The 24,005-nt window shown below is 41.9% G+C and overlaps 4 protein-coding genes across 6 annotated transcripts; all 4 read left to right on the top strand.

Annotated features, from left to right (window-relative positions):
• The first annotated feature begins 39 nt into the window (after positions 1-39).
• On the top strand, positions 40-4,394 carry LOC109469278 (cathepsin L1-like). The gene is made up of 9 exons (XM_019767779.1): positions 40-247; positions 976-1,082; positions 1,443-1,582; positions 1,781-1,942; positions 2,253-2,285; positions 2,553-2,744; positions 3,333-3,498; positions 3,732-3,837; positions 3,999-4,394. The coding sequence occupies exons 2-9, from the start codon at positions 989-991 to the stop codon at positions 4,096-4,098; spliced, it is 993 nt and encodes a 330-aa protein (XP_019623338.1). The 5' UTR covers positions 40-247; positions 976-988; the 3' UTR covers positions 4,099-4,394.
• Positions 4,395-5,269: 875 nt separating this feature from the next.
• Positions 5,270-10,483, top strand: LOC109469277 (cathepsin L1-like). The gene is made up of 9 exons (XM_019767778.1): positions 5,270-5,391; positions 6,358-6,456; positions 6,883-7,022; positions 7,456-7,620; positions 7,961-7,993; positions 8,279-8,470; positions 8,912-9,077; positions 9,231-9,336; positions 9,776-10,483. The coding sequence occupies exons 2-9, from the start codon at positions 6,366-6,368 to the stop codon at positions 9,873-9,875; spliced, it is 993 nt and encodes a 330-aa protein (XP_019623337.1). The 5' UTR covers positions 5,270-5,391; positions 6,358-6,365; the 3' UTR covers positions 9,876-10,483.
• A 2,212-nt stretch (positions 10,484-12,695) lies between these two features.
• On the top strand, positions 12,696-17,246 carry LOC109469274 (prostaglandin E2 receptor EP4 subtype-like). Its single transcript, XM_019767773.1, has 4 exons — positions 12,696-13,399; positions 14,645-14,745; positions 15,003-15,075; positions 16,728-17,246. The coding sequence occupies exons 1-4, from the start codon at positions 12,698-12,700 to the stop codon at positions 16,953-16,955; spliced, it is 1,104 nt and encodes a 367-aa protein (XP_019623332.1). The 5' UTR covers positions 12,696-12,697; the 3' UTR covers positions 16,956-17,246.
• A 407-nt stretch (positions 17,247-17,653) lies between these two features.
• LOC109469286 (cathepsin L1-like) lies at positions 17,654-23,371 on the top strand. Of its 3 annotated transcripts, none has more exons than XM_019767791.1 (8): positions 17,654-17,695; positions 19,922-20,018; positions 20,337-20,479; positions 20,726-20,917; positions 21,365-21,556; positions 21,923-22,088; positions 22,529-22,634; positions 23,019-23,371. In XM_019767791.1, the coding sequence occupies exons 2-8, from the start codon at positions 19,937-19,939 to the stop codon at positions 23,116-23,118; spliced, it is 981 nt and encodes a 326-aa protein (XP_019623350.1). In that variant the 5' UTR covers positions 17,654-17,695; positions 19,922-19,936; the 3' UTR covers positions 23,119-23,371. The 3 variants fall into 3 exon arrangements, with proteins under 3 accessions (XP_019623350.1, XP_019623349.1, XP_019623351.1); XM_019767790.1 differs by lacking the exon at positions 17,654-17,695 and adding an exon at positions 19,065-19,167; XM_019767792.1 differs by lacking the exon at positions 17,654-17,695 and adding an exon at positions 19,645-19,667.
• The last annotated feature ends 634 nt before the right edge of the window (positions 23,372-24,005 follow it).

Genomic DNA, 24,005 nt, shown 5'->3' with positions numbered 1-24,005 from the left:
TCTGAAATGTTAGTAAATGGTCGCTATTTTCACTTACTAAGCACTCTCTACACATACACTACACTACCCTAAATTATTGCATTAGAAACGACTGTTTGCGCACGTCAGTCTTGTTTGCTCGCTCCGCCCTAAGTTAACACTAGTCACGTTGTAAAAGGTAATAAAAGAGTGGCGCGTACCCGACAAGCGTTCTTACCGACAAGGAGCTCGCCCGGTCAAGACGTTCTTTCTTCCTGAATCTGAACAGGTAAGACTTTTGCATTTCTTCTCCTCGTTTTAGTAACAGAAACGGAATGTATGATCTCTTACACACGTAGAGTCATCGCAGACAAATTCTGTTTTCTGTACGATCTTGGTGTAGCAAACGGCAGTGTTGCTACCGAAGTTACTAATGTCAAGGACATTATCCTTGCTACTGTAGAAATACTTTCAAATGGCGGAATATACAACCATCATGATTTTCGTTTGGAGTACATTTTGTAGTACTTACCGATTGAATTCAGCATACGCTCCAGTAAAGGCTTACAAAACCTGAGACCTTTGTATGGCGTTTTATGGCTCCTTCTTTCTTGACTAAACACTCGAACATGTCTCAACGAGGCACTGACAGTTTTACTGTAATGTGAATGGAGAGTCTCTGGAAAAAGGTGCACTCTGAATTTCTGAAAATGTGATGGTAGTACAAGGATCCCTTATATTCCAAATACTAAATACTTAGCATCGCACGCCATTGTTTCTAAGACTTACTACTCACAAAGTGAGTTATAAGAACGTAAAACGTCTCGCGAGAATATAGATGGAATCCATATTTCAAATCCCTCCATAAAATCACAAGAATGCAAAAAACATTAAACCGAATCCTACAAAAGTGGGTTGTGTTAGCTAACATCGGAAATGTCACCTACTTATCACGTGTCCAAAAAATCAGGTCAGTAGTCATGTAATCTTAATTTCTCTCACCTTTGACCCCTACAGATAACAAGACACGATGAAACTGCTTGTTCTACTCGCCTGCGCTGCCTTGGCAACTACTGCGTCACTCTCTTTCGAGAGCCAATGGGAGGCCTTCAAGATTAAGCATGGTAAGTAACGGGATATGGTTATAAAGAATCAAAAAGTTGTATAAAGCAGTTTAACAACACTTACCTTCGTATAGGTGTATCTGGTTTCTAATGGTCTTTAGATAATAGGAAATACTTAAATATCGTCAAATACTGATACAATTACAAGTAGAACAGCTACATAGTTTTTCACGATTTCGTGTAGTGCTATGCTACATCCCTTACAATCTTCCTCTAATTCAGAAGTCGAGTTGTGCACATTTCTCTATAAATTTGCACATGTCTCTGAAGATTTGTACAATCGTTTCTGGATGCGACAAAGATGAAAATTGCTTTGCATATATAAACTGGGGTACATTTCATTGCTTTCTTCCTTATCAGACAAGGCATACAGTGAGAAGGAGGAGTACGCTCGGCGTCTGATCTTCCATGACAATCTCAAGACCATAGAAACTCATAACCAGCAGGCTGACGCCGGGAAACACTCCTACTGGCTGGGGGTCAACCAGTTTGCAGACATGGTGGGTAGGAACTAAGGGACGGTTCAGTGGTGATCGGAGTTTAGTGTATATTGCTTCTATCATATTCCAGACTGTATGAGGCTGGCTATTTGCAATTTCTACTTTTGGGGTTTTAGGGTCCCCCCCCCCAAAAAAAAAAAGATATCCCTCCAAATAAAATGAAAGCTTTCAATTCATCCTGCATCTTTTTTTCTTCAGACACACGCGGAGTACTTGGACAAGGTCATCGGTGGCTGCCTCATTAACGGCAACCTCACCAAAGCAGGTAGCCGCGCCACCTACCGCTTCATCCCGAACCTGCAGGTCAACGACACCGTCGACTGGAGGGACCAAGGGCTGGTCACCGAAATTAAAGACCAGGTGAGCGGAAAGGAAATAAACCTGGTTTGTTTCTGTTCATTGCTAATCTCTTAATTACTTCGTTACTGTCTATATTTGTCTATGGTTAATTGAAGAAGTCTCGTGTTATCATAAATGTCCCTAGCTGCCATGTTTCCAGTATTTACCTACTCCTCATGGAATTTTGCTGAGGAACAAGTAATTAACATTATATCATACAGCCTTAAATTGGCTATCACAGTCCTGTTGACATGTTAAAATATGACTCCCAAAACGACATCAAATAAGGTCGTGGTGAAGTGAGGGGAATCTTACTTTGTGTCTGTTACAGGGCCAGTGTGGATCTTGCTGGGCATTCAGTACGGTAAGAAAATTATCTCATCAGACGATATATGATATTATCGTACAGGTGCCTAATATCACCCTTATATCTGACGTTACTTTCACATTATGCATTACTGTCTATTACAACAATACATTGAATTTTGACCAAAGGTATACATGTAGGCTCTAAAAGGCCAATCCATTTCATCTTTCTGTTAGTAATTTCTTCGGGTAGTCTTCTACAACGTCTCCTCCATTACAAGGTTACAAAGCATTGTTAAAACATAGTGGGTCATATCATTCACAGACGGGGTCCCTGGAAGGCCAGCACGCCAAGGCCACAGGTACCCTGGTGTCCCTCAGCGAGCAGAACCTGATGGACTGTTCCAGGAAGGAGGGGAACAAGGGGTGCGAGGGCGGAGACATGGACCAGGCCTTCCAGTACATCATTCAGAACAAGGGCATCGATACCGAGCAGTGCTACCCTTACCATGCTAAGGTAGATTATAGGTAGCTTCTACCAGGCTTCGGAAAGCGACTGGAAGGAGTAGAAATTGGCCAATTAATTAAAGCCAAGTAGACAGATAACATGCCAGGGAGTTGGTCTCCTATAAAAGAGTATAGTTTGTCCCTCCCAGATCAACTCCCCTGATGTGTTATTGGGCCAATTTCTAACCTTTCCAGCCGCTACCATTACCAAGCTAAGGTAGATTCTAGGTTACGTTCCTGTTCATTACTTCCGAGACGGAAGTATTGTTCTGGGTGTCGCTGGTTTCTGAGGAGTTCGCATGTCCTCGTAATCATACCATATAGTCCTATACATTAAGAAATGCACAGAACACATACTTCACGGAAGTCTAATATCTCCGCTTACCCTTATAGTCTAGTTCTCTTTTTACGATGGGAACATTTGAGGTACTATAATAGATACTAGTTACAAGTACGTATATCATTTAAGTCTCGTATTGCAGCCATACACTGCAAAGTGAGTGAAAACAGCTTTCACAGCAGTATTATAGTCAATAAACAACCAGGATATCCAAAAGATCAACTTTCAGTTCATCTCGTTCTTTACTTATTTCTTCAGAACCACCGGTGCAAATTTGACAACTCTTGTATCGGCGCCACCATGTCGAGCTTCACTGACGTCACATCCGGTGACGAGGATGCTCTGAAGCAGGCTACTTTCAACATCGGTCCGATCTCTGTCGGCATCGACGCCAGTCACCAGTCCTTCCAGTTCTACAGCAGCGGTCAGTACGCACCATCCTGTCATCATATTAAATCACTGCAAAATCATTTTACTTCCGGGACGGAAATATTGCTTTGGGTGACACTGGTTAAGGGGGAGTTTGTATGTGTCACGTCCTGAGCAGCGAGGATTGGACGTAAGTGGGTGGAGATTGCATTTTAGTTGTGTTGTGGCCCTGTCAATCGACTTAAATGGTCAATGGAATAAAATGGACGTGTTGTATACTCTTTCCAGGTGTGTACAATGAGTTTGAATGCAGCAGCACGAAGCTTGACCACGGCGTGCTGGTGGTAGGGTATGGCACATACCACAGCAAGGACTACTGGCTGGTGAAGAACAGGTGGGTTATTGTATTAAACACTTCCTAGTTCCGCAATAATAACACAATGAGTACAGTCAAATATCCTGTAATTTTGGACGGTCAACCGACGTCGTTTCCTTGTAGATATGATTTCGAAACTTAATTTTTTTTAAGTTTTCGGGTGTTTCTTTGTTCTGTAGCTGGGGCACAGTCTGGGGCAACCAGGGCTACATCATGATGACACGTAACAAGAACAACCAGTGCGGCATCGCCACCGACGCCAGCTACCCAGTCGTGTAGCTCTTACTATACTACTCATGTCGCCATGTTTGTTTTTCAATGATGATTACATAATCAAACCTTAACTTGAAACCTCTCCATTTGAAACGTCCACGGCTCATCACTATTCATGAACATTAGTAAAACGATGTTATAATACACGATAGAGTACACATAGATATGTATAATCACGCTCTCATTTAGCGGTGCTGGTTCACCTTAATCTTCACTTTTCTTGATATCATTTGCACGGGAATCATTTAATCTTGTGGTTCGACTGTTAGTTTTGAATTTACCGAAAGAAATAAACATTAAAAACAGAATGGTTGTACTACTTTTACTCATGAATCTTTTTTTTAGTTTTGTCGTACTCAGTGAATAATGGGTGATATGATATCTCTGTGGTAGATACAACAAAATCTATTTTATGTCTGTTACTGCGTATACAGTAGACAGCAACATCTATAGTTCGATACTTGGAGTTGGTTAGTAGGGAAGCCACCATACGGTTTTGTAGTATTTTAAGCAGGCTGTGACAGAACATCTCTATGCCCGACAAGGATCCAGGACGGTTGAATTTGGTACAACAAACGCACGTCTGCCCCAAGAATTCCCTCAGTTTGCGACCGTACGAACAACAACCGGACGCCGAATGATTTAGCGCCAGTATTTGGGTAAACAGGCGCTGTCAATATACATGTACATATCGAGTCGTCCGTTGCGACCTTTGTATCATTCAACTTTGAGCAAGGCAAACTCATGAACTCGTCGAATCAGCAGATAATGTCACACAAGGACCATTTGTGTGATGTCTTCCCCCTAACGTTTCACAAAAAGTAATTACAGCCCAAAATTGTTCCAATAGCTATGAACTTTATAGTTAGGTTAGTGACCTCCTCTCTCTAAATCACCCTTTCTTTTGTACACAAGCCTGCGTACCAAGTTACTCATTCCAAAGCAGAGAAGGGGCTGAATCTGTTTCTTGTCCCTTGTGCATTAGTACTTTTCACTTTCTTAGGAAGTGTAGACTTAATTTAAAAGTGATAAGAAATCAACCTGTCCCTTAGCATACATAACCCCGTCGGTAAGTCACGATGACAAAGCATGGCCGCCATATTGATTTTAGTCACAAGATGGTGGACTTTGTTTGCGTCACCTTGGGGTAACCTAGCGTCACCTGGGTAAAGTCAACAGTCACATGGTGTCCCCTAGCCGCTATAAAACGGTCACGCGACCGGCAATCTGTCTCACTCGATTCAACTCCTCAACCCGGCTAGCGGCACTGCCTGTTCTCTGATTCAACTGACGAAAAAGGTGAGTTTATCCAAGTTGTAAGACTATAAACACGCACATGTTAGCACTGCAGTGTACGGTATTTGTCTACCTACACGTATACTCGAATAGGCAAATACTTGTAGTACCAGCTTGTTCTCTGTCAAACCTGAACCACCCAGCAAACCAGCTAGTAGATCTCCACGTTTGGTTTCAAGTTCAAAACTTTCTTGTTTAGAAACAATATGAAACATTGCAGACTACAGTATGTTACGTTATACGGATAGATGCCTTATACCCAGAATAACCAGTCTAACATGTTTGTAGAAGTAGAGACTGGTACTAGAAAGAACTTAATGTGTGTGGGTAAATATCTTGACCTGTGGACTCGTGAGGACACAGCAATGACTCCTGTTCCTCGTTCTAGTTTGTAAGGACAAGCATAACGTCTGTTGCCCTTCTTCTAAACTCCTAAGAATGTTACCATAAGTACTATGAGAATTTCTCTTCAACTCATGTCAAAAATGCATTCATGAATCATACTAATTATGGCACCTAAGAACTTAATAAATAACGTACTAGACTGTTTGCATGTGACACGTTTTAATTATACCCCTTGCCACTAAGGTGGCTACCGTAGAGCGACCTTTGAGTGAGCAAAACAGCTCAGTAATAGTTCAAACGAATTTCGTCGCTTAAGATCTAGATGTATTTTGTTGTGGACTTTTTTCCATGTCTATAGTAGCTTGTAAACAATTAAGTTTCTGTTCACACTACAGTAGTAAATTGTCTTGCCCCAGTGCTTTTATTCAAAAGTTTCCAGGACAATATGCTTGTAATTTATCTTTTTTCCCCACCCCGTGCCTTAAAATAGTATTGGATTGATATAGAATCTAGAGGTGCCATGGGACATGTGACCCTTACATAACTCAGGTAAAAGTCCGACCGCAAATATCTCTGGACTTCGTTCGCTTACGCAATGTAACACATTTACCATTGTTTCATCAGCCGACATCATGAGGCTCTTTATCGCTGTCGTCTGCGTTGCCATGGCAACGGCCTCTCCGCTTCTGAACCCCCAATGGGAGGTCTTCAAGAAAGCTTACAGTGAGTATGACAAATTGACAAATACTGTATGTTAAATGATAAAACTGTGTTATTTATCTATAAATCTAGATACTTGTAGTACGGGGGCTATCGGGCACGGTACGCATGCGCCTCATACGCGTTGCCATGCCAGTGTATCGCTTAATTTCCGTGCTCCATAATGATTAGTATGATCTCCATTATAGTTGAACAGCGCATGCGCAGTGTAATGCATTGTGGGTAATATGTCAAAGTTGAAGGCTCCTCAGACGGAAAAAAAAACATGTCTGGGCATGTATCAAGCATGTTTACATGCCATAGGCATTCACCTTTGACCTAAAGCATGCGCAGTACTAGTTGGAACATTCCCCAGTGTCGGTTAACATGTAGCGAGTCACAAGTATGCTAATGAGTACTATGCAAATTAACCCATCTCTCCGCCCCCAGACAGGGTGTACGCTGCTGAGGAGGAGTACGCCAGGCGCCTGATCTTCGAGGACAACCTGAAGACCATCCAGATGCACAACGAGGAGGCTGACCGCGGGCTGCACACCTACAGGCTGGGCGTCAACCAGTTTGCCGACATGGTAAGATTCATGACTTACTAGTAGTCTGTTGGGGGAATTTTGAATGGAACATCTGCGTTACCTTGAATAGAGTAAAATTGCCTCTCCTTTTAGGAAAATGTGTACCTTGGGATTTGACTTTTAAGGGCCCGGTCACATACGTCGTAGCTCGTCCTACGATTTTGAGGTGGTGAGATTTTCAAGCAGGCTGTGACAGAACCAACTGTCGACAGGTATAAAAGACAGACTTTTACATGTAGATAACAAGGCAGCTTACACAACATTTCTTTGAAACATGCACGGATATGTCCAACAATGCCCTAAGTTTGCGATCGCACGGCGGTCCTATGATGAATAAGACCAGGCCTAAATATCTTTCCATAAGAGTCTAGCATAAGATCTAGATAATTTTTCAAACAAGCTGTAACACTTTTTCCCGCCGAAACACGCACAGACTCACAAGGAATTCCTGGAGAACGTCATCGGCGGCTGCCTGATGGACACCAACACCAGCAAGTCCAGCGCTGACCACGTGCACGAGTACGACCCCACCCTGACCGACCTGCCCGACACCGTGGACTGGAGGGACAAGGGTTACGTCACCCCCGTCAAGAACCAGGTACTTACTTATCCACTTCATCCCTTGCAAAACATTCTGAAAGGCCGACTTGTTTGGGGTCTGTCCTTGGCCACCTTTTTTGCTGATTGCTGATTACGTTTTGGATAGCCTGGTTACCACACTTATTTCGGCAGCTGAGAGGATGAATACTCGGGAGGTAGAATAGGTTTGGTAACCAGGCTACGTTTAGATTGCCTTCACCTTGTGCTGTGCATTTGATCCTCCTCATACCACTGTTATGCACAAGTAAAATCGTGTTGTACAAGTAAATGGGAGGATTTTTTTTTTGCTACTACTTAACATTAGTACTTACCATATATGATTTTTTTTTCCTTTCCAGGAGCAATGCGGATCTTGCTGGGCATTCAGTACGGTAAGTAAACTATTCAAATTTTACTTACTAGTCATCTGGGTCAAATTCATAATCGTTATGGAGGATTCACGTGCCCTACGGCATGCACATACGAAAGTAGTTATAAAGTACACAAAGTAACAGGAGACCTCACTCGAGCACATTTTGTATACCTAGCAGAAGAGAAAACAATGGTAAGCAGCTACTGGTGGCCGATGAAATAAGCAAACAAAAGAAACAAACATACGCGTTAACAACGTAAAATTACTTTCTCTGATCACACTTTTTGATTCCTTTCCATTGCAGACCGGTTCTCTGGAGGGTCAGCACTTCAAGGCTACCCAAAAGCTGGTTTCCCTGAGCGAACAGAACCTGGTGGACTGCTCCCGTAAGGAGGGGAACCAGGGATGCCAGGGTGGTCTCATGGACCAGGGCTTCAAGTACATCAAGGACAACGGTGGCATCGACACTGAGGAGTGCTATCCCTACAAGGCCATGGTTAGTGCTGTTAGGCATTTTTTACCTTTGTCTAGAACTTTATGTTTTTTGGTAGCATGTGTATGTGTGTACTTTAGTTAAGATATGGTTTAGCGTGATAACTGAAGAAGCTATGAATGGATTGCCATAGAATTTGACCTACCAGAGAAATATATGTATTTGGAGCCTATATGGTGGCTTCTCTTGTTACTGCAGTAGAACCTTCAGTTATGACATAGACATCGTTTTCTGGACATGCCAGGGACATGCTTTGTTGCCTTTGCTCAAGTAAAGAATTGATGCGGGTTTGGGCCTCCTTGTACTTTTTAACTGCAGCGGCCAATTTTATCTATGATTTTGGGAGGCCATATCTCGAGAAGGGGTTGATGGATTGTCGCGGAGACGATTTTACTATCTGGTACCATAACTTCTATTTTTTTTTGTTTACTTAATTTTCCCTAGAACGAGAAGTGCCACTACCAGGCCAGTTGCATGGGCGCCACCCTGTCCAGTTACACCGATGTCAAGACCAAGGACGAGGACGCTCTCCAGCAGGCCGTCGCTACTGTCGGGCCCATCTCTGTCGCCATCGACGCCGGACACTCATCCTTCCAGCTCTACCACAGTGGTAAGCCCAAAGAAAGTTTTTTTATCAAGAACCTTGCCTGTCTAGATGTCAAGGTGTTGTATTTCTGGCTTGTGTACGAGTATCATACAGTATTGACAATTTCCGCGATATATGACCAAATATGTTGCTGACACACAAGGTTTTGTTTTCCAGGCGTGTACCACAACTTCTTCTGCAGTGAAACCAAGCTGGACCACGGTGTGCTGGCGGTCGGCTATGGTACCGATGAGGGCAAGGACTACTGGCTCGTGAAGAACAGGTACGACGATTGTATAACTTGTTCTTTAGGACCCATGTGCTATGAAAAATCACATTGCAGATTTGTCAACTGACTCAAGTCACTAAATGGGCACAGTATGAATGGCTATAGAAGACATGCCTCAAGTCCAGTCGTTGCTTTTGGCTTATGGACATATGCTAGTTACAGAGTTAAAACTTTGTTCCAAGCAAGGCACAAAGAGGTTACGGCATCAAGGTCTCGACTGTCCAACTGCAGTCTTTCTCAGACATCAAGTGATAAATCATATACCAGCTAAATCAGCAATTGGTCAAAACAGCCAATAATTTTGTACCGCGTCCGCCTCTGTTTAGTGAAGGTCGGTGTGCGTTGAGATGAATGGCTTCCTAGCTACATGTACGTACTATGTAACAAGTATGGAGATGTCATAACCTTGTGGTGTTGTTTTCTATAATTACAGCTGGGGTGAATCCTGGGGTGACAAGGGCTACATCAAGATGTCCCGTAACAGGCACAACAACTGTGGAATCGCCACTCAGGCCAGCTACCCAACAGTCTAGATGTTACACAACAAATCCCAGACAATCATAGACGCGAAATTGTAGCCTGGAATTCGGATGAAAAATGAAAAAAAAAAAGCTTAAGAAGCAAGCTCCTATCTGGCTCTTCTGATGACAGAGATTATTTACTCGTAACTATTCAGTAGTCAGAAGCCAGCCCTTGCTTTCTGTTGAACTAACGAGTATAATAGCTTAACGAATAATTCGACATAGCTATATAGGATCTAGGAAAAGATGTCGAAAGGTTGAAATACGTCAAACAAATTTGACGCACCTTCTCACCATGTTGAGTGGTTAACTTCAAATACATATTGTAAAATGTTTCTGAATACAAATATGTGAATACTCGCTTTTCGAACTTCATAACTCTTAGTTTATACAGCTGTCGGGACACTTTTGCAATAATAAAACGACACAAATATCCTGTTAGTATTGCCAAAATGTGCAGCATTTTACTAGAAAGGAAAGTCTTGTGATTGTGCTTATCGCTAGCTACCTAGTAGTATAAATGTTTTAGGTTTATTTCTTTTTAGAAATGATTTGTAGACTCTTCAGAACAGCGCCTTTTCTTGCCTAGAAAAATCGCACTAAACTTTTATCACTTCCCATAACTCTGTCTTGTTTTGTTTTATTTTATTTTGTTTTGTTTACCCAATGGCTTGTTTAGCTTCTAATTAGTCTGTCTATCTGGTATGGTCTGGAAAACGTTTTAAATATCTAACTTACCTTATGCTGATAGTGTTTTGTGGTTTACTTATAAAAAGCGCCTTCTTCCCCACCCTGTGGCCAGTTTTAATGGCATACATAGTCTTCATGTACATTATCACAGAAAAAAAACATGCGTGATATTTTCCCCCATCCTCACTCCGTAATCCATGACCGGATCAATATGCAGATTCAGTAAATTTAGAAGCCACAAAAAGCCCAACACGTAGAGGCTACTAAGGAGACCACAAAACTCGGGAAGACCAAGTATTGAAATTTATGTCCTACCTGGGCCGCGATATACGTTCGATACAGGTGTTCCGGCCCGTGTGATAACTAGCGGTACGGCCCGGAGGTTCTTAACGCGTACGGCCCGGCCCTTCCAAATGTTCCATAGAAAGATTCGAACGCGTTTCGCCCTAACCGCGTGCAACGCTTCCGAAAGTTCGAATGCAAAATTCGGACGTTGAAATTGATGTTGTTGCGTTTTTTGGGAGCCAAGTCTTATACAAGTTTGACTGTAATGACATCTCGTATAGAATCCACGTAAAAGCCATGTATCACGCCTAGTCAGAAACCAACTGCAATTCCCTACAGCCTTATTTGTAAATAAAACTGAAATATTCATACGAAATCTAAGTTCCAAGAATTATACAATGACACAAACGATTTGCAATGACACAAACATGTTAGCAATGACACGACATGACGCCTTTTCTTTGAGTATTTCATCATCTTTTATCTATCAGTAGAATGAATGCAATAACATGCTTTAACGCTGGCGTTATTCTTAGCGACTAGTGCAATATGCGAGTACGATTATGCCAAGTTCATCACGTAATATAAACTATGACACCAAATAAGAATAGCTGCGGAAAAACAAACACAAACAAACACACCGCAAAAACACAGTACATAGCCGTACACATGTAAAAAACACAAAATATTATGGTAAATGTACGTTTTGAACTCTTGTTGAAGGTTGTAGAAGTTCGTCTGTCAGTGCGTCATAGTTATCCATTTTTCTGTTTTGAAAAGGTGGGGCGATTTGATCATACATGGTACGTACACTGTGCGCTTATGACGTGAAGACACGTAAGACCCGTGAGAACTGAAAGGGTGTTCCCTCTCATTAAAAACTAATGATAAAAAAGAAATCATTCTACTGTTTATGGCAACGCTGTAATCCATCGGCTAGCAATAACACAGTCAGGAATTTTGCTCTGATACTGAAGAGTCTTTTCTCAATTTGTTATCATTAATTTTGTCTTTTCATTTTTTTTCTTCTTATTTTTAGCTCTCCGGCTCATCTACCCCCTATATTTGAAACCTTTTCCCATGCGTGTGCCCACACAAAACATAGCTAGAATTTACAAGCATCGCTTAATTAGTAATTCCAGCGTAGTCAAGGACTTCGATAGGGTCCTACAAGCAGTGAAAATTATATTTTACCAGACAATATACCACCAAAGAAGTGCGTGATGGTATAGTAACGTTTCTTAATAATCATACTCATTTTCATACTCAGTTTAAATCCAGGCTTATCCGTAGGAGTTCTAAACCTTGATATGTACGTTAGTGATACAGTATTTAATTGCTTTATTCTATATGTGTCGGGGAGATTGAAATTATGAATTTCCTTCTATTTCTGTGTCGTGATTCATCTGTGAGAGGATGTCTACAGGGGTGGACTCCCACGCCTGCCTTCTGTTGTTTACTCTCCGGTAGCGAGAAAAGGAAACACTTCACTGCACGGCAAACAGACTAAATGTCGTCCAATTACACCCGAGGAATATCTATTTATTCCTACCTAACAACGTCACAACACAAGGCCCCTGTCCCTCAGTCTGGGTTGCGTTAGCGATACTACAGCTTCTAGACTCTAGAGATCCCTCAAAGGAAGACAAAGTGCACAGCGTGCACGAAGTTAGGGCTTGACCTTATGATAGCACGGTGACATCAGGGTGAGGTGACAATACGACGTCTCGCCTCATCACGTGGTCACCCAACGGCTTGTCCTTACGTGACCACAAAGCGTCACGTAACGTCACGTCACGTCACGTCACGTGACAATTGCAGGCTACATCCCACTGTTCTGACAGACCTGGGCAGAAATTATGGCAACCACCACGGCTGGATGGGGGGATTCTTCCTCTGAAGAAAACTCAGGAGACGGAAACAACATGTTGTGGACGACAGACACCACAGTAAACGTTTCAGACGTTTTCCCGTTAGGGGTGGACAGGGAAGAACTTGGAGAGATTGTGTGGTGGCTAGCCTCGACCACAATAATCATAGTCGCTGTCGTCGGCTTGTTTGGGAACTCTCTCATCATCGTCGTCAGCCGAGAGATCTACCGACAAAGGCCGACGATGCCGAACCTCCTGCTGATCTACCTCTCCTGGACAGACGTTCTGAACTGCTCTCTTGGTGTGACGCCGCTGGCGTTGTCCTACTACTTCAACATCTACGTTAACCAAGCCATGTGTGACTTCAACGCCACGGTGTTGCTAGCGCTTAGCGTGGCGTCCCAAATGATCGTGGCCCTCATGTCAGTGGACAGATACTGGGCCTTGCTTCACCCCTTCTCCTACAACCGTCATTTCGGTTACGACAAGTCGAAAATCTACCCCGCTTTAGTTTTTATCTTTCTCTACACGATGGTTGTTTCGTTCCTGCCCCTGTTCGGCTTGGTTAAGAACGTGCCCCAGTACCCTAACTCGTACTGTATGTTCGACTGGACGGATGACAGTCCCACCGGCAGGGCGGTTGTGTACATCAACGTTGTCAACATGTTTCTGTGCCTCTTCATCATAGTGGTGAGTAAAACACATACCTTCAAGTTGTTTGTTCATTGTATGCATTAGCCTTAGTACCATCCTGGTTAGTTTACGTCCGCTCCCGCAGGCCTTTTTGGCAAGGACAAGCAAGGGACATCAATCCTCCCGCGGACTGACTCTCCCAATCAATTATTCTTCATTTCGTCTAAGCCTTGTGGAGGCTAATATACGTACACAAGGCTAGATGGGATATTTTTACAATGTTAATGATGACGTTTTTTGCGTGTGTGTTAATAAAAAGCCATTAAGAAAACCACGGTATCTCTGCATGGTTTCGTAGTTAATAAGATGTTTAATTTCAATAGGTAAATTGGTTTAAGTGCTACATGATAAAAAGTGTTTTGTGTAAATACCCTAATCCCCACGCTTAGAATGAACGTTAAGACGAAAATGACAGACTATAAACTAAATTCCTTACTGACTCCTTTCTTGACAGAAAAAAATTCTTGCGTGATTTTAGCACTTAGATAGTTGTGTATTCGCTTTGTGTACCCTAAATTCTTATAGTGTCTGACAAAAACAGATAACTCCATTGAACATTAAAGTTTGTAACGGTTGTGGCCAAGAGAATTTATTTCAAAGTTTATCACTGCCCAAACCGACATGTTTTTGTCAAACCACTTTTGGTGTAGTGGTTGTTTGTGACCCTTTCTTCCTTTATTCAAACTTTACCTCAACTTTGAAAACAAACAACATTTTTCAAGTCGTAAATCGATAACAAGGTAAAACAAAAACTTCTGCTGGAGTTAATGAACGATAAGACAAGGAGGTTTAAACTTCTGCATAATTATAAGCTCGATAGACTATAACATTGTTAGAATTCTTATAATGACAACAATAAGGACTATGATAATAATGATGAGGGTAATGATGAATAGAACATACTAGTATTACTAGTAATAGAGAATACCGGTAATAGTAAATGGACTAAGAAGCGAAAGTTAAAAATCGTGCTGAGGCCTCCTTTCCACTAGACAACAATCGTACAGCGACCAAAATTGGATTAGTGTGATCTCTCATTCCATAACTTATATACTATGAATACGATGCAAGCTGTAAAAGTATGATTTGAAAGACAACAACATACACGGTTTTAAAAATTGTTCTTCATCTAAGGCATTTGTTGAGCGGTCTTCTAGTCGCTCAATGGTCGTTTCGCGGCCACAGCCAGTAGTAATGTAGCTGGTGTAAAAGCTAAGAAGCATCTCGCATGTTGTCCTATAGGTGGTGAACGCCTTTGTCGCTGCGTACATGTTCCGGTTGAGACGGGTCCGGCCTCGACTTCCCAGCCGGGACTCAGAGGTGGCAGGCGTGCAGGAATGCAGGTAAACCATTCATTCATCCTCCCATCTATTCACTCATTCATTCATTCGTGAATTTACCCATCCATCCATCCGTTCATTCAAGAACTCAGTCCTCCATCCGTTCATTCATTCGTCCATTCATCCATCCATCCGTTCATTCAAGAACTCATCCCTCCATCCGTTCATTCATTCGTCCATCCATCCATCTTTCCGTCCATCCGTTCATTCATCCATTCATCTATCAGTTCACTTTACGCACGTTTACTGTAATTCCTCAGGTTAGAGCTACAAATGGCCAGGTTGACGCTTGTGGTGGCCGTGGCATTCTTCTGTTCCTGGTTCCTCTTTGCTGTGAGTAGTCAAAAAACTCTTGTCTTAAACTTAGTTATATACTAGAATTCGCTTGTTACCTTCACGTAGGGAAGTTTTGTTTTGTGTGGATGGGTTTTTGTTTTGTGACTATGTTCTAACTGCTTTGCAATTGCATGGTGAGAAGGAGGTGATTTTGAAAGATGATTGATAGGAAAGTCAAGGGGCCCAGAGAACTCTGGAAGTATGTAGTATAATACCCGATTAAATAACACCATATAAAATCCCCACCACAGTACGCATACATTCAAAATATACTTCCTGGAGGTGTATGGGCTTTAAGGTCACGAAAATCCCCAAAACTGGAACTCTTAAGTTTCTGATTTCTCGTCTTTCTATAAAAGAGAATTACAATGAGTTTTCTGGTATCTCTACTCTATCAGAAGATTGTCTGACATTTAGTCGATCAACATGTTATGTAATGTAATTAAAACTAGCTTTCCTAACACGGAGTGCTCAGTAAACATTCTTCTAATGACGTTATACTTAAATATTAAAGAATCGAAAACACAACACTTGAATAGCTACATTTGCAACTTCAAAGGGGTATTAATCCAGTGACTTGTCAACTGTTTCGTGGCGTACTTGATCACAAAAAAAGGTCAAGCACATGTCGACGCCAATATTTGACAATTTCAAAACTGTCGGAAAACAAACCACTAATGAACGTACTATAAATAAACTACGCCTACGGATACATTCGAAAAGGCCAATACTTATATTGCCTGTTACAAATTAACTATAGAAACAATGACATCTAAGTACTTGATAGGAAAATTAATTTGGACTCGTCCTTGTTGTAAGCTCTACCGGAGGTCCGGGCGCATGGCACCTTGCCAACATTTAATCGCTACCTGACGAGTGAGTTTGATAAATTATCAAAAGTAAATTTCTCCTACAAACAAAGTTAACACAGGGCAGTTTGTGTTTATGTAAGTAATATTGAGAGTAATTATCGAGAGCTGAGCTCGTCCAACGTACCATTCACTTCCTACCAGCCTGTAAGACCTCATTTAACCTCCAATTCAACCTTCTTGTCAGTCTGTGGTAACACAATTTATCACCTTGTGTACTGTGACTCTACTGTATAAAAACAACGGACACACTAGCACAGTCTATTCTATTCACACGTCAAACAGTCGATTTGTCACTTTAGTATGACGTTAAACTTTAAAGATGCTTAAGGTTCGTGATGGCAACATTTGCTCACTGGTCGACCTGGGCGGAGTCATAAAGACTGAACCGCTACTAAATGTAGAATCCTGTTTGCACAAAACTTAACGACCACTCCCAGACGCCTAAAGGATATTAGCTCCATCTGATCAACCAATAAAGGGGTCTGTGTTATTCTAGCACTTGAAGTGACTAATATCCTGCAAGGGTGGTTGTGTTTGTTCGGCTGTGCCCTTTGCATGCACCGTGTTACGTTTGGATGTTGTCAGTGTGACGTGTGTAGTTCTGTGCTAGTATATCACCATATATTGACTGTGTTTTCGATGCCATACGAATGTGTATGCATGTAACCCGTACATGTGGAAATACGATCTCGTAGCAATTGATTTTGAATCACATGAAAAGGAACGATAGTGATTGGGATGAAATTGAACACAGAATGTTTAAATATTTTATTCCAGACACGTATTCTGGCCAATCAGATCGGAGGGTGGCCGGACAAGGATCTGGACTATCTTGGCGCCAGACTGATGACGTTTAACAGCGTCATCAACCCCGTTCTCTACATCATCATGAGGAAGCCCTGCCGCAAAGGATGCTGGATGATCATCAAGTCCGGGGTACATTACGTCACGTTCAAAATGGTGGCCGCTCCTACTATGACGTTGGCTGAAACTGTCGCGGCTTGATAGTTTGACATTGCGTACAAATCACCAAATTTGATAAAGATTTTTTTTAATCTAGACAATGTGGCGACTTGCTACGACGCGAAAACGTTGTAGTTTTGACATCTTCGACGGCTAAAGAGAGGAAGCGTTAGGAGTGGGTAACAGAGCCAATAAAAAAATTTGGTAAGAAGACAATGAACTAGGGAAAAAATAAAGAAGAAAGTTGGCAGAAAATACAACATAACAAATTGCTCAGGTAGCATTGGTTACATTGGTTACAGAGCAATTCAGCATATTTGTAGTCTACCTCTTTTCAAGAAGGATGTTTCTTTCCCAATGCAAAACATTACATTTAGGTCCCTGATTTGAATGATTATGTCGTAACGGTTATATTGCCATGTCTTGTCGTTCATCCCTTTGGTCTGTACCTACCTCAATGTCAACTCATGCTGTAACGTTTTATATATTTTGTTATCCTATGTATGTTGATTTCTAGTATAACAGTTTAGTGATAGTAAGGCAGGTTGTCATTATATATGTGAAATAAAAACCTCATGGGACATATCGTTGGAATTTGTTTGTTTTCTTTGTTTCTTTGTTTACTTCACTCAATCTAATGTCATTTGAAACTGGTATTTTAGTTCGGAAAGCATTTTTCCACTCCAATAAGTACAACTTCTGGGGTTAAATGTCACGGTCATGCATGCTACGTTGAAGTGAAAGAGGAAGTTTTATGTTATTTTGAACAGACGTCCCAAGAGGTAAGGTAGTAGTTTGCATTTTACTGCTCGTGTGCTGTAGTTTCTTTCTTACTACTCCAACTGCCCTTTTCTTACCTTGTCTTCTGACCCACGCATACCAAAACTTGGGAATGGGAGCAGTATATTAAACATACTTGTTCAGTGTGTGTAGTCGGTAGACTGTATGAGAATAGACGTGTATTCTACGTTTCTATATGAACATCATAAAGTACATGATTATAATGGATAGACATGATTATATAATGGATGAATTGACGAAAATGGCAAACTATGGCATTCTTTGGTTGATGTTAAACTGTATCAAATATTAGGCGTAGTCTCTATACTGCTAGCACATGTATAAAAACTTCCGTAAAAGTGACATGGCAATAAGGAACTTGTTTGGCAGTTACTAATTTTAGCTATCAGGAAATAGCGGTTGGGGCAGCGCCAGGAATCCCCGGAAAAGTTTAAGATTAAGGTTAGAAAAACATTAGTTCCCCAAAACAGAGAAGTGCTCGGGGACACTAACAGGAAGTTAGGTCAAAGGTCTCAGAAAAATCCCAGAAAAGCTTATCTCATTTCCCTGTTTTCAATTTCCTGAAAATATGCATGACTGTTGTCTTATAAGAGCCAGTGGAAAATGGATTTACAGTATAACTTGAAATTCACAAAAATATTTACTATAACTATTTCACGGAGGTACGAAATCTCCAAACTCCATTCTTACCTTAATGTATTTATTTATTTATCGGTTTGGCTGTTCAGCACGCACTGCCAGAGCGTCGCAACTAGCCTGTGGCTATTGCAAAGGGCTGTCCTTGCTGACAAAGACAATGGAGTTTGACATGAACAGCATAACTGTCTATAACATTATGCTGAGTACACTTGTTCTTATCTTTCTTCGTTATGCTTACAGTCAGCATCAATAACTAAACATGCAACGTTTCAATAATGCAATAATTTATCTACCCCTCGTGACTTTCTTGTGACCATGGTATTTCCTCAATGTTGCACTTTTTCAGTGCCTCGACGTCTTGACCTTTGCTTTTTGTACCCCGAAGTTAGTCAGCCTTTCGATTTTATTGGGCAATTTGAAGGGCGCCATCGCCATCTGTATTGTTTACAGAAAACATTGCATAATGTTGCCATCCCCTTCAGAAGCAATGGCCGGCTGTATGTCAACAAGCACCACTGATTGAATTTACAATAATAGCCTTGTGGTCAGGTTACTCGCCTTTTCGCCGAAATGATGTGTTAAAGACTCCTGTTTTTTTTTTAATTGCGGCGAGGAAGTGCAACTACCTTGAAACGTTGCAATGTTGCCACATGAAGAGTCACGCACAAAAGGCCCCCTTGCAGTCATGTGATACCAAAGGCTTCCTCATTGGCGCTCAGTACAGGTGTTCCGATTTAAAGTGCAAATATATAAAGGTCTCTTCTGACCCGGAGATACTGGCAGGTACGGTGTCAGTAGAATCATTGTCTGTCAGGTAAGATGACTGTTTCTGTTGTTTCTGGTCTTCTTTTCCCATTCTTAGTCAGCATTGTAGGTGCAAACACAGACACTAAGTAACAACAAAATATCCAATTCACACTACGAAAAGTTTCAGTGGAATTCACTAGTAATTCGTCATAATTTGTCGACGACTGGTACCCTTTTGTTTCGTGCCTCTATCAGTACAATAGAGACACGAAACAAAAGGGTTTCAGTCGCAAGGTAAAATCTCAATGCCATGAAGAGAAACATTATGTGAGACATTTCACCGAACATGTTAGCCACCACATGAGATCCTCGTGACTGACGTGACGACCTTTTACCTCAGCAAACAGCTTGTGCACCTTTGATGATAAATATTAACCCCTGGTCCTGAGAGTCTTGGGTGTCTCATGTGACCTATCCACATATCTCTGTGGCAGTCGCCAGACAAGCCACTAGATTAGGAGGGCTGTAGTTCATTGGTAGTTGGGTGCCACGCATGTGCACAGCAGGGTAAAATGGCAGGTCAACATCAATGTACAACCCTGACGGAAATTTGATAGCTAAGCAAACCTGAAAGCATACGCAAAGGCAACGTGAATGAAATAACGTATCCCCAATGAAGACGAAAACTATTAGCTATTATCTACTTGGAGACTAAAGCAATTACTGCACAAATATTTCATGCCAAGATCTAGCTGGTGTAAATGGCACCTGTCAATACGATGTTTCAAAAATGTAATATAGATCTTGTTTTATCCTTTCAGACAACAGACATCAAGATGAAGCTCCTAATTCTCGTTCTTTCTGTCACCATGGCAACGGCCATGGATCCTGAGTGGGAGGCTTTCAAACTCACACACGGTATATTTCCCATCAGTTATACTGTTAATTAAATACGAGACCCATGCGAAATTTGTTTTTCTGTAAATATATCAATATCAATTACACATGTTGTTTTGCGTGGCTGGTTTGTGTGTGTGAAGTTTTTTTATCAGAAAAGAGTAGGTCGCAAACGCGTAGGAGGAAAGATTGACCGGCAACATGATATGAGGTCAAAGGTCTCAGAATCTACACAGTAGCCATCAGTAAGTAGAGGTCGACATGGGGGAATTCAGGAAGCCAAGGATGGTATACTTCCTGGGCGTCTGAAAGAACTGATTTCTTGTTCTTGTTCTGTAGGCAAGCAATACAACAGTCCAGAAGAGGAGAATGTCAGGCACGTCATCTTTCAGGACAACAACCAGATGATCAAGGAACACAACCAGGAGGCAGCCATGGGCAGGAGGTCCTACTTCATGGGCATGAATCAGTTTGGAGATCTGGTATATGATCACTTGTATCTATCTCGTGCAGTATAATCTTGTTACAGACGTAGCGTATTCTGTACAATAGGAAATTACGTAAACGTCACTACAGTAAATGATGACTAAACATGGTTGGTTGGTTGGTTGGTTGGTTGGTTGGTTGGTTGGTTGGTTGGTTGGTTGGTTGGTTGGTTGGTTGGTTGGTTGGTTGGTTGGTTGGATGAGAATCAAGTCCCTATTTACAGTAAAAATGTCTTCCTGTAGGCACACAGTGAGTATCTGGAGTTTGTCGTTGGTCCCGGCCTGCTGCCGCTGAACCAGTCTCAGCCCTCCGAGAATGTCTTCGAAGGCACCCCGGGGCTCCAGGTTGACGACACCGTGGACTGGAGGCAGAAGGGCGCCGTAACGCCCGTCAAGGACCAGGGAAAGTGCGGGTCATGCTGGGCCTTCAGCACTGTACGTATGCGGAAGGATTTTGTAATATCCATTAGGCGACGATAGTTTTGGGGAATTGTATGTATCTCTTCTTGAGTTTGGAGTTGAGCGGGCAGAGATTAGGTTTCAATTGATTGACAGGGTTGTGACACGGCATGCCATAGCTGGTAAGATGTGGTTTTCGAAATCGCAATACACATTCGAGAGGAATTTGTACTGTGTAATCATACGTATCAAATATAAACCATTAAACAGCGGAATACAACAGTATGGGTAACATTCCATTATAGATATGGTGTAATTCAATCGGGTATTTCCTCTTTATCGTTCAATACGGTTCCCATACATTCATCGATACAGAACACTTCCCGGAAGTCTGAATCTTTGATTTCTTGTTTTCAAAATATTGTTGTTAACATTCAGGATGAAAATACATAAACTTCGAGTGCTTCTTCTTGTCCCTTGCAGACCGGCTCCCTGGAAGGTGCACACTTCCTGAAGACGGGTACGCTGGTGTCTCTCAGCGAACAGAACCTGATAGACTGTACTAGTACATACGGCAACAAGGGGTGCTATGGTGGGGACATGGACCAGGCCTTCAAATATATCAAGGAGAACCGCGGCATCGACACAGAACAGTGCTACCCCTACTATGGAAGGGTACGTAGATTAAGTCTCCAAAACATCTAAGGGATACAGTCATATGTTTCTATATTGTCAATAATTGCTTTGTACAAATGCACGGATGATCGTTTTTTTGTGAACGCCATCTTTACAAAGTGCTGCACAACGTTTTACAGTCGGTAGATGTCTCTCTATTAAAAACAAGACGTCATATTTTGGCACCTCCACATCCTGAATGGTATTTATTTGCACGCAATGGTGTAGGGTTCTTTGTAAAGAAATGACAAAAAAGACTGTAAAACGTGCCATCATTATTGTCGTCTGCACAGAAACCTCTTGCTCATTCCATATCTGCATTATGTTAAACTAAATATGTCTAAAACAGTGTGTGTTTGTTGGCAGAACTTGGCTTGCCGGTACCAACACAAGTGCAGTGGAGCCACTATGTCCAGCTACACGGATATCAAAGCTGGGGACGAGATGGCCCTGATGCAGGCTGTCGGCACAGTCGGACCGGTTTCCGTGGCTATCGACGCCAGTCACAAGTCCTTCCAGTTCTACAAGAGTGGTGAGCTTTTCTATATTTATCTATTCATTACTTCCGGGACGAAAGTATTGTTTTGGGAGGCGCTGGTTCAGGGAGTTTGTATGTATTTTGGTCAGGAGCAGCAAGGATTAGCCTGGGCTCCGCTAAAAAAAGACAAAAATGTTTTAGCACAGCGGAGCAAATTTATACGGATGGCACTCAGGCTAGCAAGGGTTGGAAATGAGTGGGCAGAGATTGCGTTCCAGTTGATTGACAAGGTCATGACCCAAAATCATGGGTGGTAGGATGTGATGTTTTCGAGGTCGCCATGAATGTGTACTGTGTAGACAGTCGGTATGAAACATGAACACTACAGGGGGCTACCATGGAATCGAAACCTGAAACTTTAGATTCAAGTCAACAACAATAACCACAAGACCATCTTTCCTAAATGAACCGTACTGAACCTTTACTGTTCTCAGGTATTTATTATGAGTCGGACTGCAGCTCCAAGAAGCTGGACCATGGAGTGTTGGCGGTGGGCTACGGCTCCATGGACGGCAAGGACTACTGGCTAGTCAAAAACAGGTAAGAGAGAGGACAGATGCATTCATGAGACATGTTTCCATCTTTGCACCAGATTCAGAGGCTAAATAACTGTAGATGGTTGTAGTTTATAGACGGGAATTGTGTACTAGTTTTACTTACCGTAATACTGAATATCGAAGTTCCAGTTATCTATTGTGCGAAATTCCATCAGTTGATAGTCTAACAGGCATAGGTCAAAGAGTCTAGAAGATTGTGAAGTTTAGAAGATGGTAAACATCAAATTTTGTATAAAAGAGAACGAATCGGGGTCCAGGGACCCGAAGAGCCAGATACTAGCCCAAGCACATATTATCAGGCAGGTAAACAACATGACTTTTCTGTTTGACGCTGGTTAAATTTAACACATGTTTTTGTAATTGGCAGCTGGGGGTCTGCATGGGGTGATATGGGATACGTCAAGATGACCCGTGACAAGAACAACCAGTGCGGCATCGCCACCAGGGCTAGCTACCCTGTGGTCTGATGGAAACTCGTGGATAGCACCTTGGCGATCCTCTGAAGCAAAATAACTAGGACAGCTACATTTCCTTGGGACTGTTGTTTTCAACATATATTGCTGTGTCCGCATATGTAAAAACTATGTGCAATAAAGGTCTTCATTTAATATCAGCCGTAGATGTCATGAGTTGTACTTTATACAATTGTCATGCAGTAAAGTCTATATCTAGCTTGTAAGGACTTTTACTAAATAAAACAATAAAAGAGATGTTGAAAAATGTTGTGTGCTTGAAAAAGGTGTTGCATTTGCAAAATGTTTTCAAGACATTCTTGCATTACTTAGTGTGTTAACATGTATGGTCGTGACCCCATTGTCGTACAATGCCCAAGATACCTGTGAAACCTTGAAAAATACCATGATATGAGTGAAATGTAGGTTCTTATCTAATTATCATGCATAAAAAACCTACATTCCGTCAAAGGAACAGAGTTGCCCTTGGTTGCTTTCTTTATATAGCGACCACAGATGAGTCGGTGCAATGATGTCAAAAAAGGGACATATAGACATGACAGAACTTTGACCCCCCCCCACCCCCACACACACACAGCACACATACACAGTGTGTGACTCAAGATCACTCGCCTTTACGCCAAAATGATGTGATAAAGACTTCTTTTTTGATAGAAGTACAGCGAGCAAGGTCATAAGTGATGCAACTGTCTTGAAGAGTTACAATTTTATCACTCACATGAAAAGTCACGTGCAAAGCGCCCTCTCATTGTCACTCAGTGCAAGTGTTCTGGAGTGCAAATATGCAGGTCCCTTGTGACCTGGAGATACCGGCAGTTACGGTGTGATTAAAGTCGTTGCCTGCATGCCAGGTAAGATGATTGTTTCTGTTGTTTCTGGTA

This window comes from Branchiostoma belcheri, unplaced genomic scaffold (genome assembly GCF_001625305.1).
Source record: "Branchiostoma belcheri isolate BF01 breed outbred unplaced genomic scaffold, Haploidv18h27 scaffold20, whole genome shotgun sequence".
NCBI classification, from domain to species: Eukaryota; Metazoa; Chordata; class Leptocardii; order Amphioxiformes; family Branchiostomatidae; genus Branchiostoma; species Branchiostoma belcheri.
The sequence above is the reverse complement of the archived record's forward strand: the minus strand, read 5'-3'. Positions and strand labels throughout refer to the sequence as shown.